This window comes from Canis aureus, chromosome 11 (assembly GCF_053574225.1).
Source record: "Canis aureus isolate CA01 chromosome 11, VMU_Caureus_v.1.0, whole genome shotgun sequence".
In the NCBI taxonomy this organism is placed as follows: Eukaryota; Metazoa; Chordata; class Mammalia; order Carnivora; family Canidae; genus Canis; species Canis aureus.
In genome coordinates, this window is record NC_135621.1 from 8,036,608 (window position 1) to 8,052,882 (window position 16,275).

A 16,275-nucleotide genomic window follows, 5' to 3' on the forward strand; every position below is an offset into this window, starting at 1 on the left:
CAGGCTCCATACAGGAAGCCTGACGCAGGACTCGATCCTGGGACTCTAGGATCATGCCCTGAGCCAAAGGCAGACGCTCAACCACTGAGCCACCCAGGCATCCCTAATTTTTATTTCTTATATTTGTTATCTCCAGAAGTTCTACTTCCTTATTTTTAAAATCTGTGCAATGTATGGTCTCTAGTCCTTGTTCCTATTTTTAACACTTTTAAAAACATTTCTGAAATGTTAAAATATTTTTATTTTTGACTGATAAATTCAAGAATGAAGTATTTATAGGTCCCAATTCACTCTCTGCTGTTTTTACTGGCTTTTACTCATGGTGACTTGTTTCCTTGTGTTCTAAGTGAAAGCTGCCTCTCTCCCTAGGGGATTCCTGTTTATTTCTGAGAGTCACCTAGAGTTGTTCGGGATATTTACACTGTCATTATGCTACAAAAGAAAACCTCTTCTAATCTTTCTCTCCTTTCCCAGTGTTTCACAAAAGAAATCATTTCCCAATGGATAAAAATCAATGCTGGGAGCATTTGGTATTATAAGGAGGATCACAAATTGGCTTATTCTCACTTTGGAATGATGAAGATTGTGAAAAACATGCTGCCAAAATATCCTACAAGTCAAATTCTTTACCATTTGCATCTGGGTTTAATTTAAGGAGGATTTTTTTTTTTTTTTTTTGGCTGAGTACTTCTAATAAGTAATTGTTGTCCCTTTTGCAGTTTGATTCCTAATTCATCCATATCAGCTCTATAGCAAATCATGAATGATGAAAATGGAAAGATTAGAATTCATTTCCCTCACACCATAAAAACTGGCTTGAGGAACCACCCTACGATCATAGAAATGCACAAACCTGTGAGGGTCATCTGGGTCACAGTTGGGAAGAAACTGAGTGACAGCCTCCGCCACTTCTTCATTGGATAAAACATCCCAGAGTCCATCAGTGGCCAAGATCAGCACATCATCCGCTCCATGCTCATATTTGGAGAGATCGTAGACTCTTACCTGAGAAGAATGGGAATATTCCTATGTAAGAGGTTTGGGAGCACAGTATTTCCTGTAACAAATTAGCTCTGAATTCCTCTCTTTTCCCATTTAGCCTAGGGGTTTTTAGATATGCACTGTAAGGTTCTTGGTTGTGCACGGTGGGGGGGCGGGGGGAGGGGTTAAACAGCTGATAAGGAAGAATTAATTGAAAATGTAATGCCGGAGACCTAGTTAGACAACACGGTGCTAGCCAGGAGAGCAGTCAGAGGCTTGCCTCTTTCCTTTCTTCGCACATCCATCCCACAAATACTAAGGGCCTACCCTGTGCCAGGTGCTCTAAGGAGAAAGATGAATGGCACATTTCCCTGCTCTTGGGCTCTGTCTGGCGGGGAGATGAGGCCGGCCTCGGATCTTTAGCAGTTGCTCCGTATGTATTTGTCTAGGACTAAGGAGACACACCTATTTGATGGGCTCACTTGGATTACTTTCGGCTTACCTCTTTGAGGCCCAAGGGGCAGGACTCCTCTCACGTAAGGATAGGGTTCAGACGCTACACTCACAGTTGAGGGGCCTCGATCTAGCTCAATTGTAAAGAACACACACTTAAGTCTGAATCTCCAAAGTGGATTTTGGCAAATGTGAAGCCTTCCTCATCTCTACTACCTGGAATGACCTGGATATTTCAATATCCATCTAAATTCTTTGAGAATTTAACAGAACAACTTTGACGAAACCAGTAAGAATAAAAATGAAACAGTATTTGGATTGCGCCACGACTCCACTGTCACCCAACTCTGGCAGGAAAAGAGTTTGGGATTTCATCGCTCTTCCCTCCTAATTTGGCAGAACCAGCCCTGCGTGCCTCACGTCACGAGCTAAGGACAGGGTCAGTTTTGTCAATCTTCTCGTGCCTTCAGGCTCTCTCATTTCTCTCTCCCATCCTAATAAAAGCAAGTCTGAGTGAAAGCGGTGGTGAAAGCGGAGGGGCAGGGAAAGGAAGGGGTTTGTGGCCCACGACACAGTCGCTGTTAGGGCATCTCAAATCTAGAGAGAATTCAATTCAGAGAGGCCTACCTAGGCTCAAATCCACATTTTGAAAGCCAAGCTTCCTACCTTTTAGAAAGGTTTGCCTCAGGCCCGTGACACCCAGACACAGGGCGGTCCTGTGGGCTAACAGCCTACACCCGGCAGCGGAAACCGACAAAATGCCACACACCTACCCAGAGCCCTTGGAAAATGAGCACAAATGAAAAGCAGCCTCCAGGTACCACGCCTCTGCGGCCTGTTAACTAGATGGGAACAATTAGCTATCAGCCCAGGGCGTGGCCTACACCCAGGGGAAGAGAACTCAAGGGGTATCCTGGAATGGCTTTTTAAAAGAGATTTTTATTTATTCATGAGAGACACAGAGAGGGAGGCGGAGACACAGGCAGAGGGAGAAGCAGGCTCCATGTGGGGACTCGATCCCAGGACCCCAGGGGGTCACGGGCCTGAGCTGATGCTCAACCCCTGAGCCACCCGGGGGCATCCCCCTGGACGGGCTTTTAACATTTTTCTCAAAAGGTCCGTTCACTTCAAGGGTAAGTTTACCTCCTAGAGAAGCCCCTGTGCCGTATGAGGTCAAATCAAAGAAAACAATGAGGGGAATCTTAGGTTTACAGCAGACTGGAATGTCCCAAAGGCCAGAATTTTACCCTCAGGCCACCAGACCCTTGTGGTCCCGTTTTCAAACTGTAGGGTTAGCAACCAAATCCTCTTTTAAAAATTTTCTTGTGATTCCTGGGTGTCACAAGTGTTAACAGCAATGCTTCTTGAATGCTAATGTGCCTGGGAATCCGCTGGGGATCCTGCTAAAATGCAGGCTCTAACTCAGTTCTGGGGTGTGGCCCGAGAGGCTGCACGGCTAGCTTACTCCCTGTGAGGCCTGAGGGTGGACCGCGCTCTGAGCCTCGAGGCTGAAGACCGTGCTCTTGGTCAAGGCTTGCAAACAAGGGGATCCAGGGTTTGGCGGCCTCCGAGGCCGACCCACAGCATGCTCTGAGGCAGGCTTTAGAGGCCGGCCAAGGTCGGCCCCGGGCTCCCAAGTTCACCCGGGCTCACTGTGCTGGGATTTGCAGTATGCGAGAGACTTTGCTGCAGAGCCACTGCTCGCTTCTTATTGGGGTGTATCTGCAATATATTTGTGAAAATCTGAGCTCCACAGAATAGAAAGTGCTATGGGAGGTGGGGAGATGATGTCAGGTGTTCCGGTTCCAATCTTACGCCTGCAGCTAAATAGGAGATTCCATCTGCCTTCTAGCTCCTTCTCAAAGAAAGATGTCTAGGTCTGAAGACAACATCCCATTAGATTTCAGGACCACCCCGGGTTTAGGGTGCGGGAATCTCTTCCCGTGCTTCCTGCTGGCCAAAAATGTGTAGAGATTCGAGTCGTTTAAGCTCAAGTTATCCTGCCCACTACCCAGATGGAAACGTAGCGGACAGAATGGGTGTGGACTGGTACACGTTAGAGAATGCTCTCCTGGGTTCCCTCCATAAACGGAATCCTTCCCTAACTCCACTGTTCACATCTCCGCACACAGCTCTCGAGGCTGTTTCATTAGCTAACACGAAAATTCCCTTCAAAACCATTCTCAAGTATTTTTAATGTAAATAATAAAAAGCTGGTCTCAACCCCGTTCCCTGAGGCACTCCCCAATTAACATCCTTTTAGGTTTTTATTGCTACCCTTTATTTCCTGCCCTTTAGCCAATTTCCAAAGGACTCTGCCAACTTTCCACTTACAGCTTGTGTCTTATACATTAACCTATGATGCAGAACATTTTGTGAAAAAGCTCTCAGAAAAACTGGGCGGCAGGGCAGGACGGCAAGGGCTTCAAAGGATTCGGGCGGGCTCGGGAGTCCTGACCTCCCCTCCCAGAAGCCGCTGCCGGCCTTCCTCAATCAGACCACACTCCCCCACTCACCTCTCCCAAGTTCCCTCTTCCATTGCGTAAATAGCTTCTGGATGTTCCAGGAAGCCTCCCATTAAACTAATGGTTCTGAGGCTCCCCAGGCCTGGGAACCAGGAGGAGAGCGTCTGCAGGCCCCAGGAGGGGAGAGATGTGCGGGGCTCGTGAAGGGGAGCAGGGTCAGGGCTCCCTGTGGCTCCTTCCCAGGCTCCCAGCTTCCAAGAAGGGATAGAAAGGCCACAGGAATCTTTGAGATCCAAGTATTTTTGAAAGCAATAGAATTTGAGCGGCGGAGAGGTGGCGCCAGGGTGGATCCGTCCGCGCCCCTGGAAGCCCTCCCGGAAGCGCCTTTGCCGACGTGTTCCTTGGGCACTTACTATGTGTTCACTACTTTTCTAGGCACCGCAGTTACAGGGACCAAAGCCCCTCACCACGCCTTTGGGGGGTGGGAGGGGCAGAGGGCGAGGGGCGCTCGGCGTGGACCCCAACGCGGGGCTCTCATCTCATGACCCCACGATCGCGACCCGAGGCCGCAAGCAAGAGTCAGATGCTTCCCTGCCTGAGCCCCCGGGCGCCCCCCGCCCCTCACAGCTTCTACACGAGCAGGTGAGACCCACGCTCCGATGTCGGAAGGGGACAGGCGCGCTGAAGAAGGGTCAGTCAGAAGAATGACAAGAGGGTCCTTTCAGAAGACACGGTCAGGGGAGGCCCGCGGGGGGGGGGGGGGGAGGCGCTGCTTGAACAGGAGCTCAACGAGGGGGGATTTCCCACAGGTCGCCTCGGGCCTCCCATTCCTTCCTCGGGAGGTGGTGGTAGACGGGGTGCGGCGGCCCGTCCTGCCCCCGCGATCCTGAGGAAGACCGAGCCAGCGCCTGCGCCTGCGCCTGCTCCGCCGCCCGCCCCGCCGGCTCTTCCCCGTCGGCCGCGTCCGGGCCCCTTGTGCGTCTCTGCCGCCAGGTCATTGCACGTGCTGGACTTTCACGTGCTGGAGAGTCCCCTGGACACACTTGGGCTCGGGCCCACCTTGGCCTTCGGACTGCGGCTCTGAGCCCGGGCATATTCCCGCGCGTGTGCGTGTGCGTGTGTGTGCGTGGGGGGGGGCGGGGGGCGGGGGGCGGGGTCTCCGCGGCCCCCGCGGTCCGGTTTCCGACCCTGCAGCACGCGGCTCCGCATCTGGCGCGACGTCTCGGCCGACAACCGAGGGAGGCGCCCGCCTCGCTGGGCGCGGCCGGTCCTGCCACCTGCCCCGACGCCCTTGGCGTCCCTCCCGCGGGCCTGGCGGAGGTGTTCGCCGTGAAGGGCCGGTCTCCGGGCACGCCTGCCGGGGGAAGGGCCGGCGAGGAGCGAGCGCGCGGGGAAGAAAGGGCCGGGCCGCCGGCCGCTCCCAGGCCGCGCCCACACGGCGACCGCGCGGGCAGCTCGTCAGCTCCGCCGCCGCGCAGGGCGCGGGTTTCCGGCAGAAGCCGCGGGCTCCCCCTTTCTTCCCCGTCCTCACTGGAGCCGCGAACCAAACCCGTCGGCGAACGGAGGGAGCAGAGGAGCCGGGCCGCCGAGCCGCGGAGCTCGGGGCAGGCACAAGCAGGCCTTTCACCCGGGACCACCCCTGGCGCCGCCGCAGGCTGCTGCTTCCGCGCCTGCGCAGAACCCGCCTCGCCTCGCCTCCGCCTCGCCTCCCGCCTCGCCTCCGCCTCGCCTCCGCCTCGCCTCCTCCTCGCCCCGCGTCCGCCCCGTTCCTGAGGGGCCTCGGCTGGAGGCGAACGGAGCCGTGGGCGCGTCGGCTGACCCGGCTCTCGAGGCTGCTTCTCAGAAAGCCCCCATCAGTTCTTCCGTTTGCCAAGCCTCGGCGGCCTCTCCGGGCCGCCCCGGGCCGCTCCTACGGCTTTATCAACTCCGCGAATTCGCCAACCTTCGCCGTCCCTCGGAAGCCCTCAGCGTGGGCCCCTGAGCTCCCGCGGCGCAGGCCTGGCCTTGGGGACACAGGAGCCCGGTCCGTCACCAGAAGCCCTCACTTCAGGTTCTGCTGCTCCCCAGCTTCGAGACTTGAGATAAACGGTTTATCTTCTTTTGCTCTCAATTTTCTCATCGCTAAAACCATTGTTTAAAAATTGGGGGGGGGGGGGGGGGAAGGGGGACGCCCGGGTGGCTCAGTGGTTTAGCGGTTTAGCGCCCGCCTGCAGCCCAGGGCGTGATCCTGGAGACCCGGATCGAGTCCCACACCGGGGGCCCTGCGTGGAGCCTGCTTCTCCCTCTGCCTCTGTCTCTGCCTCTCTGTGTCTCTCGTGAAGGAATGAATCTTTATAAAAAGTGGAAAAAATGTGATAGCACCCGCTCTACCTCTGTCACAAAGCTGTTATAAAGATCAAATGGGATAACGTGGAAGGAAACTACAAATCTACCGTAGCACGTGTTATTCTTTGTGGCACTGACCTCAGGGCAGTACACCGGAAAGTAAGACAGCTGGTGGAAGGAGAGGAGTAAGAGGGGGCTGGGGGCCTCGGGGTTCCATGACAATCGCATTTAAAACAACAGTGGTTGGGACTGTCAATAGTGTCCTTGGCAGAAAAGCCAGAGAGTTCTCAAGACGAAGGATGCCAACGGGTGGTACAAAATAAGGAGAATACAAAGTCTCATCCTCTCTACCTCACGGAGCCAACCCAACAGCTCAACCTATAGAACACTGAATATGGCGCTTACCCCACAACAGAAAGAAAACTCCAGCATATTTCCTCGTGATCCTGTAAACCAAGCAGATTATTTCCATGCTGGCATTCTGGCAGGCCCCCAAGACCGTGTCCAGATTCTCTGTTGCGATTCTGAAACACACGCTGAATTTGGTGGCAAAAGACTTGGGTCTGAGACCCACTTCCACTCCTTAGAGTGTAGGCAAAACCACCTTGGTCATTCACATTTTTCAGAGTCTACTGACTACTTGCTGGGAATATGCAAAGAAGTAGTGATTCATCACATGGAGTGTCTGAAAGAAGGAGCCGGATCATATGCCTTGCACATGGTGGGAACGGCAGGGGCCAAAGCCTGGGGAGCTGACGGGGGCTGGTGTGCTTGGGTGGCTTTATATAGTTTGGTTTGGCTACAGTACTGGATTTTCACTGGGGAATGGTGAGTGATGAGGCACGGCCTTTCATATCTTCAGTGTCTCCCTAGCGAAATGAAAGCTTAGGATTTGGTGGCCACTGGGGATGCTTATGGCATCACTGTTCTCGGACCCTCCCATCACAGGATGAGTTAGGGCTGCATGTGACTGGCCACATGATCTCAGGGCATCTGTGAACACATCAAGGGACATTTAAGTATTAAAAATATGCTGGTGGATCCCTGGGTGGCGCAGAGGTTTAGCGCCTGCCTTTGGCCCAGGGCGCGATCATGGAGACCTGAGATCGAATTCCACGTCGGGCTCCCGGTGCATGGAGCCTGCTTCTCCCTCTGCCTGTGTCTCTGCCTCTCTCTCTCTCTCTCTGTGTGTGACTATCATAAATAAAAATTAAAAAAAAATATGCTGGCTACGCATGCTCCCCAAAAGGAGCCGGCTGTTTGGGCTGTGGGTATAATTTTATATTTGAAATATACCACAGATATTCTTGTGGGTTTGCTTTCTCTTTTGCCTTCGGATAAAGTAAACACTTGACTTTGGAGGGTGGATACAACTTAATAGCTAAAATGTTTCTACACCAGCTAAAATATTAGGTAGGGAGCCTGAAGCTGCACCCGGTGCCAGGCCAGTAGAGTGTACGGCTTCCATTTTCTCCTCTTGAGGCCAATACTTTGCAGCTCAGTGAGGCAATAGGCCATCGGAAGGAATTTACTTTACGTGCTGGGCTACTCCCATGATCGACTCCTTCCTTTGGGCTTCCACTGGCTTGGGCACCACTGGATCAAAGGCTCATTGAATGAACCAGTGAATCAATGGGTTTGAATCTAGCTTCTCAATGCTTTGAGGAATACATCTGTATTCATTAACATGCCCACTTACAAAGTCAGAGGAAACCCCAGCTTGTGAGTGAAAGACTGTGGGTGCAGTGTAGGTGGACTGGGTCATGTCGAATCCAGGGAGGAGGCACAGAGTGACCACACGTCCCCATGTGCATGAGATAGTCTTGGATTGTGCTGTTTTCCCAGCATAAATATTGTGTCCATACTGACTCTTAAAAACGTCCTGGCTAAGAGGATAACTTATGTCATCACCTGATGAATAAATAATGAAATGACCACTATTCCTTGTGTAGTTGCTGTTTCTGGCCATTGGGACTTAACATAACCACGTAACCCGAGCGTGTTACTACTTCACAGGACCTTTTTATCACAATGGCAGGATCTCAAGTGAGCAAGAGAGCAAGTTACTATGCATCTTGCCTTAGGAGAGAAGACCCAACCGTGCCTGGTAAGCTGTGGGGCCCCTGCCGGGCGGCAAAGCCAGTCCCACAGCTTGCAGTGACTCTGAAGCAAGGAGCCCAGGTCTCAGGAGACTGGTGCTCAAGTGGAGAATGAGGTGTGTGGTGGCCCTCACCTACTAGTCTGGCACTAGCCACGTGCACGGTGAGAATGAATCGTGCAGTCTGGGACTAGAACACGGATGGAGAACAAACCCATGTTAGGATGAAGAATTGAAGTTCCTGAAGCACAGCGAGGAATGGCTTGTGGCAGTATTATTCCAAGAGTGGTCTTAGATTTATGGGGATTTTTGGGGCAGCCCCGGTGGCGCAGCGGTTTAGTGCCGTCTGCAGCTCAGGGTGTGATCCTGGAGGCCTGGGATCGAGTCCCACATCAGGCTCCTTGCATGGAGCCTGCTTCTCCCTCTGCCTGTGTCTCTGCCTCTCTCTCTCTCTGTGTGTCTCTCATGAATAAATAAATAAAATCTTAACAAAAATTTATGGGGATTTTTTTGAGATTCTAAGTAATCTCTACACCCGACATAGGGCTCCAACTTAAAACCCCAAGATTAGGAGTCACGAGCTCTACTGACTGAGCCAGTCAGGTGCCTCTCAAAGACTGGTCTTTGGATTCTCTACTACAGAATTGTCTAAAATTGTGAAAACTCCTAGGACCTGCACTCATGCTTTAGATTTTCAGGAAGTGGATTCCAGGGATTTGCATTTTTAAAAAATGTTATTTTATTCAAATACCAGTCTCATCACACATGGTCCAAGAACTCTCGAGTAATAAACCAAATGTAAACAGATGTTAAAGACTGGTCTTCAGGGGTGCCTGGGTGGCTCAGTTGATTAAGTGTCCAATGCTTGATTTTGGCTCAGGTCACCATCTCAGGGTTGTGAGATTGAGCCCCATGTTGGGCTCTGCGCTAATCTTAAGATTCTCTCTCCCTCTACCTTTGCCCCTACTCCTCACTCTCCTTCCCTTTCTTACAAAAAAGATTGGTCTTCAAATATTATAGCTGATGATGTCATGCTTGCCTATCATCTGCTGAATGGTTTAGCGGCCACTGAGGTGTGGACATCATTTTATGTCAGTGAGGTCACAAGCATTCATTTTCTTTATATATAATAAAGTCTGTTTTTATTTTTAGTTTTTAAGATAAACTCTACGGCCAACATAGAGCTCGCACTCATGACCCTGAGGATCGAGAGTTTCATGCTCTACCTACCAACTGAGCCAGCCAGGTGCCCCGGGATTTGCATTTTCAAACAAACTTCTCAAGCTATTCTGTGTGTAATACAATAAATTAATGCAAAAAAAGGTACTGCATGTTTAACTGAAATGTTCAAGTGAAATTCTTATTTTTCAGAAGGGGATCAGAGGGAAATTATTCCAGTGAGAAGAAATATTTGACACAATATAGAGGTTGGCTCCTTTGTGTGACCATATATTTTATGAGTTGCCAGGCGAAATTTTTTTGGTGTCAAGTAAATGTCAAATTCTGGCTTTATTCAAATAGCTGGTTACCTCCCAAGTCACTTCCCAGTGGAAACAAGCCAAGAAAATGTCACGCATATGCATACAAGTGATTTTTACAGCTAGCCCAGAGAGTTAGAGATGCAGATGGAGGATAAGCTAAGTCACGAAATCTTTCCTAGATGTGGGGTCAGATGGCACCATGGTCACATAAAAGCAGCTTCTCCACACTATTAATGTGATTCCCCGCTTCCCCCCTCCCCCATTTTCAAAGTGGTGGTGATGGTAGTGATGAAAGGGGAGCATACAGCCTCCAAGAATACGTCACCCCAACAGAAAAGAAAGATGCACGAGATGTTGGTTGAAGGGCACAGACTTCCAGTTATAAGACTAGGGATCTAAAGTGCAGCATTGCAGCATGGTTATATACAATCTGTAGATGCTGTAAAATACATATAAAATATACACACATCTATATATAATACTGTATTAGATACTTAGAAGGTGCCCAGAGGGTAAAAGCTTAAGTGTTCTCACCACAAAACAGAAGCAGTAATTGTATGGTGTGATACAGCGAGGGTGGTAGTCATTTTGCAATATACACAGGGTATCAGATCAACACACTGTATACCTCAAATGTATATACGATGTTACGTGTCAACTGTATTTCAATAAAACTAGAAAAAGAAAACTGCCAAATACAACTGTTCTAGAGTATCAAGTATCCTTGGACAGAACTCATTACTTTTCTTTTGTAGGGGTATCCAGAGTTTGTGAGGCCTGAAATGTACACAATTCCAGCAGCTGTCTTTACAAAAAAATAATACAGAAATAATTATGAATACGCACACAGACACCAATGAGAGAATCTCAAGCAGACTCCCTGTTGAGTGTGGAGCCCAACTCAGGGCTTGGTGTCTCCACCCCTGAGACCATGTCCTGAGCTGAAATCAAGGGTCAGATGCTTAACCAACTGAGCCACCCGGGGTCTCTGAGGCTAGGTCCTAAAAGGCCTTAGAGCTTCTGCTTGGCACTCTTGAACCACTGGCTCTTGAGATGTTTTTTCTCCGAATCCAGCTGCCAGGCTATGAAAAGCCAAAACCTCATGGAGAGGCTACTCAGCTGATCATGTAGCTGCCTCAGCTGATCTCTTAGCTGATGGCCGATGTCACAATTGCCAGCTCTGAGGGTGAGCTATTCTGGACTACCTGCCCATCTGGTCTTCAGATGACTCCAGCCCCAGCTGATATCCAAGTGTGTCGTGAGAGACTCCCAGAGACAACCACCCAGCTGAGCCGTCGTGAGAGACTCCCAGAGACAACCACCCAGCTGAGCCCAGCCCACTCATGGAACCAGGAAAGGTGACATCTCGATACAGATAATACACTGTTCTGTCAAGACTCTAAGCTCCGAGGTGGTTTGTTTCACAGTCCAGAGAGGCACAAGGCACTGGGATATGTCATGTCCAGGCACCTCACGCCCCGTGGATGGGGAGATGGGATGGGACCCTGAGCCTCCTGGAGTCTTCTCCTTGGCTTCTCTCTTCCACAGGCCGTGCTGGTTCCCTCTGCTCCTATCCTCCAGTGGGTAAATATCAGGAAGACCACTTCCTGTGAGGTGGACAGAACAGAGCCCACGGCTCTCCCGGGCATACATTTAATTTGGGTGGAGCAGAAGAATAAGAAGGCCCCCTTGGTCTTAAATCCGAACTCTAATCTCTAGCCTTACTTGGTGCCAGCTCTCATGCTGTTTTCATCCCAGGCACCTGTGGTCTATGTTTTTAATTCTTTCAGAAAACTCCGAGGGAAAAAGGTGCACAGTTAGTTTTCTTCTTCAGATCCCAACAAGCAACACCCTTCCGTTTTCCTAGGCTAGAAAGTGGTGTAGTTTTAATTTTTAGAGTTTCACTGCACTTTATCCCCTGAATCTAGTCTGCCTTTGGTTCTTGTTACATTTTTTGAAGCGTTGCTCAGATGGGCCTTGTTTTCGTTTTCCCAGTCGCTGCCATAGTTTCAGTTCTACAACCGCCTCCCCGCCTGCTTCTCCCCACCCCTCCGCCTGCCATGTATGTGCTTTCCAGGCTTCCACCCCAACATTTATCATGCTACCCCCCTTGCTAAAGACCTTACCTACTGCCTTGGGTCCGGTTCAAGGCCCTCCACAGTAATTAGCTTTATGATAGCTAATAGCCCTTCAAGCTCATCTTCCAAACTCAGTGACCCCATAAGACAAATTCTACTTCACAGCAGACTCACTCCTGCTTCCTTCTTTTTTCTTGTCCTACTTATCTTGTCCTCCTACTTCACATGGTATCATTCTCCTTCCTTTCTCAGAATTCCCCTGGCCTCTTAGGAAGCAGGAATTATGGGGTTTATGGCTGATTATTCCTCTGCTAGTCAAATATTCCAACTTGCCCAAAAATTCTAATTCTTTTGAGGACACGTTTCCTAGTTTTTGGCTCAGTAAACGTGATTGGACTCATGATTTCTATGTAAAGAGCCAATGAAATCTTGTGGTCTTGATGGAATTGGAAGAGGCGCTAGGAGCAAATATTTATTACGCCAGGTTCTGGCTAAGTACTTGATATATGTAATTTAATTTGTTCTATTAAGTTCCCGAGTGTAACAACCCTATTGTCCTCTTTCTATTGAGGGGGAAGCTGAGATTTATGGAAAGTAACTTTCTCAAGGTCACCCTGCTAGTTAAGTGAAGATGGAGCTTGAAGTCAAGACACTGATCTGAGTTTCTAAGTACTATATCAAACCACCTCCTAAGGTATTTTTGAGGGGTCTAGGGAAGTTAAAAAAAAAATCTTTTTTTAAATAAGATTTTCCTTCTCTACCATCCAGAGATATTTACTGCTTCCATTTTATTAAATTTCCTTCACAGTATATTTGTATACACGTGCATTACCTTTTTACTAACTTATGATCATGCTCTTTGTATACACAATCATATTGTTTCACTTAATATAATACAGCTTTTTTCCCATGTTGTTATGCATCCATTTTTTTTTTTTAATGAATTGTTCAGACTGCAGAAAGTATGCAATACAATAAAACATGCCCTTTCCCAAAATGGGACTTTGGCTTGGGGTAGGAAAAGCTACCAAGAATAAGGAGACTTTAAATGTTAAGATGTCAACTATGAGATCTTAAATAATGTTCATGTTTTCAGGGGACACAATGAGGAGGCCCAAATAAAAGAGTCATTCTCTCTTCATATGGCAATGAATACTGGAAGCCCCAAGTGTAAAGCCTTCCAGAAGCTGATGGGGAAGGAAGACTAGCATTTCCTGACCATTTCTGACCATGTACCAGACCTTGTGCCAGACAGTTCACAGATGTGTTCTCACTTGCTTTTCCTAGCACCTTGTGAACAGAGGCTTTTTTGCCTCACCCGAGGGAAGGGAAAGGCAGGCTAACGTAGTGCAGGTCACAGGGGCATTGAAATACTAGAGTCTAAGGTCTTCCTTCTCTTAGAGAAGGCGGTTTCAGATCAAAGAAAAAAGAGATGAAGAAAGGCGAGAATGAGCTAAATGAGTCAGCTGAAGTGACCAAAAAAAAAAAAAAAAAAAAAAAAGCCAATAGGAATCTTGAACATCAAGGAAAGGAACAATGAATCTGGGAGAACATGGGGGCTCCTTGTGGCCCAGTCTGGCAGGGGCAGGAGGGGCTGCAGAGTCAAGGGAGGGGCTGGCTTTGCAAGAAAGAAGAAGACCCCATTCTCCCAAGGGTCCGAAAGGGGGCTAAAGGCGGTCTTGGAGTATGGGCTAGAAAGCCAGGAACATTAAGAGGAGTCCTAGCCCTGGGGGAGGGGGGGGGCGCGGTTACGGGTTGGAAAGGGGTGCGGAGCAGAGAACATCTGGAGGGTTAGGCTGCAGACCTGTGCCAAGAAATGTGCTGCATTGGGGCGGGGAGAAGAAATGCTGGAAGAGAAGAGGGGGAGAGTCTGGGCTCCAGGGCCTGAGTTCCCCGATCCTTTCCTTCTCTACTTGAACTCCTACAGGACAGCAGAAGGAGGAGGGAGGTTGATGAGCTTCACCGAGCAAGAAGATGGGAGACCCGGCTGAGGCTCTTGCTCTTATGTGGGGAGAGGCCGCATCTTACCCTGTGACACGGGGAAAACATGGTGCTGTGGACCAGACGAGAGTCCAAACGCCTCCACATTCGACGGGCAGGCCAACGCTTGGTTGGCGGGGGCCTCTTGTGGAATTCAGTTCTTGGCCAGAAATCCCTGCCTTAGACCTTGGAAGATAGGAAGGAGGCTCAGCAAACCTGGCGGCCTCTCTTTGGGTTTGGCAAACTCGAGATTTTTCCAGCGCCTTGTGTTCAGCGAAACCGAAAATGTGTTTGGCTAGAAACCCTTCTCTAATTTTTAAACCCCTGAGCATTTTTTACATAAATTTGATACACATGTTTTTGTCTTATTTTTATTTAGCTCATCAAATCGAATTAGGAGCTATAATGATGAAGGGAACAATGCTGATTTCCAAGAAGATTTTGGAGCCTTTTTTTTCTTAGAACTAAGTCGCATTTTCTCCCTGACTGTTAAAATTACCAGACTGAGCTGGATTTGAAATTTAGAACCCAAATGTGAAATAAAGATCCATGCTTGGCAAAGATGAAGCAGAGCAGGGGAATGTTCTTAGGAAGTCACAGTTGGAAAGCCAGGGTAGGCGTGGGGTGGGAGGTGAGGGGATGCAGGCAGGAAAGGATGGTTTAGATAAATGCACCTGGCTTCCTGAGCTCCCCGCAAGAAGCCCGCCAGCCATGTCTCTGGTGTCTGCCTTTATCACCACCGCCCAAGGAAGAGGAGTCTTTACTCTGAGGTTGGGGACGAGGGGGTCCCCCTGTGCCGGTCTTTCTTCCGTAGCCCTCCATGGTGGCCAACTCCAGCTTCTCCTCCTCTTCTCTCCAACCTCCCTCCCCCTTTCCTGGTTCTGGCTAAGCCCTCTCCATCTGGAAGCATTTAAAATGTACAACAATTTTAATCTCGTGCAAAGGAATCTTGGGATCTACGCTACATACCCATTAAGCTAAATTATACGTGCACAATCTTATTTTGCACAACTCTGTCTGGCCGAGGTTGGCACACACCGAAGCCTATTACTGTCTTTCCCAATTACTTTTTCTACTACGCCATCATTTTTCTTTTACAACTGTAGCTGAGGTTAGCAGTATTTCCCTGAGAAATGTGAGCCACTGAGGTCCCAGGACAAAGATCCTCTTCAGAGCCACTGTGAACCTGTATTCAGAGGGTCCCTTAGACACCGTCTAGAGAAATTTCTTTGAACTCAGCTTTTCTCCCTGACAGACCCGGATCAAATTAGACAGGCCCGGGTAGGAGTACCATCTTGTTATTTCATAACTGTACAACCCTGGGGGGAGTTATTTCACTTCTTTGCATCTCAGTTTCCTAATCTGCAAAATGGGTATAATAGGCATATGTACCTCCTAGAGTTGGGAGGAGGAGAAACTGAGTATAAAGGACACAGTAAGTTGTCTGGCCCAGACTAAGCAGTTGATAAATATCACTTGTTATTATAAAAACTACACTTTATTGTGCTCCCTTCGGCAGCACATATACTAAAAAAAGCCACACTTTATTGAACTCTACACCTTTTCTAAGAGTGCTTACATTTTACCAGAGGTGGCCAGTTCCCTTTTAAACACCCTGTCCAGGGCAGCCCGGGTGGCTCAGCGGTTTAGCGCCGCCTTCAGTCCAGGTTGTGATCCTGGAGACCCGGGATCGAGTCCCATGTCTGGCTTCCTGCATGGAGCCTGCTTCTCTCTCTCTCTGCCTGTGTCTCTGCCTCACTCTTTCTCTGTGTCTCCATGAATAAATAAATATAATCTGAAAAAAAAACCAAAGAAACACCCTGTCCAATCCCTCACCAATGCTGCACTAACCAACCCAATTCCCTGCAAACCAGCATCACTCTAGAGAGGTGACTTAAGGCTTCTGATCATCCCACTGGGCTCTCTCATCTGTTCTCAGGGAATCTCTCATGCACGCCCAAGGAGAGCCTCTTCTTTGGAGCCATGCTAATAGAGCGATCAGAAGATCTATAATCGAATTGTATAGAAATCATTCTCCTTCAAACCAAACCACACTTATTCTCGCTTTATATAGAAAAAAATAGGTGTATGTGGAAGGGGACGAGAAGGAAGTTTTCACTCTGCTTTAAGAAGCAAAGTGTTTAATTAGTGCTGAGCCCCCCCCCCCCCCCCAAGGACATGAGTCATACTTCATCTGTCCCTTTTGCAAGTAGAAAGACTATGGCACCATTTAATGTCTGATAAATGAATGCCTCTCTCTCAAGGGGGAAAATACAGAGTTCATGGGTCTAGGACTTATTGCTTTCCTCTGGCCAAGAGTAGTTTCAGCACTAATTTGTGAATCCCCTGAATAGAGGGATCAGGGATCCATAAGCTTCTGGGGCACCTGGGACACCGTATGTAGTCCTGGCCCC

The 16,275-nt window shown here is 49.2% G+C and overlaps 2 protein-coding genes across 4 annotated transcripts in view; one reads left to right on the plus strand and one right to left on the minus strand.

Moving 5' to 3' along the window:
- Positions 1–16,275, minus strand: part of PPM1H (protein phosphatase, Mg2+/Mn2+ dependent 1H) — a 259,566-nt gene that overhangs the window by 24,136 nt on the left and 219,155 nt on the right. For all 3 annotated transcript variants that reach the window (XM_077913646.1, XM_077913649.1, XM_077913648.1), the window contains exon 9: positions 854–1,005. In XM_077913646.1, the coding sequence (XP_077769772.1) occupies positions 854–1,005 (152 nt within the window). The remainder of the gene's footprint in view (positions 1–853; positions 1,006–16,275) is intronic.
- Positions 2,224–14,428, plus strand: LOC144323126 (uncharacterized). Its single transcript, XM_077913230.1, has 3 exons — positions 2,224–2,251; positions 5,094–11,161; positions 14,241–14,428. Exons 1-2 carry the CDS (start codon positions 2,224–2,226, stop codon positions 6,035–6,037), a joined length of 972 nt encoding a protein of 323 aa, XP_077769356.1. The 3' UTR covers positions 6,038–11,161; positions 14,241–14,428.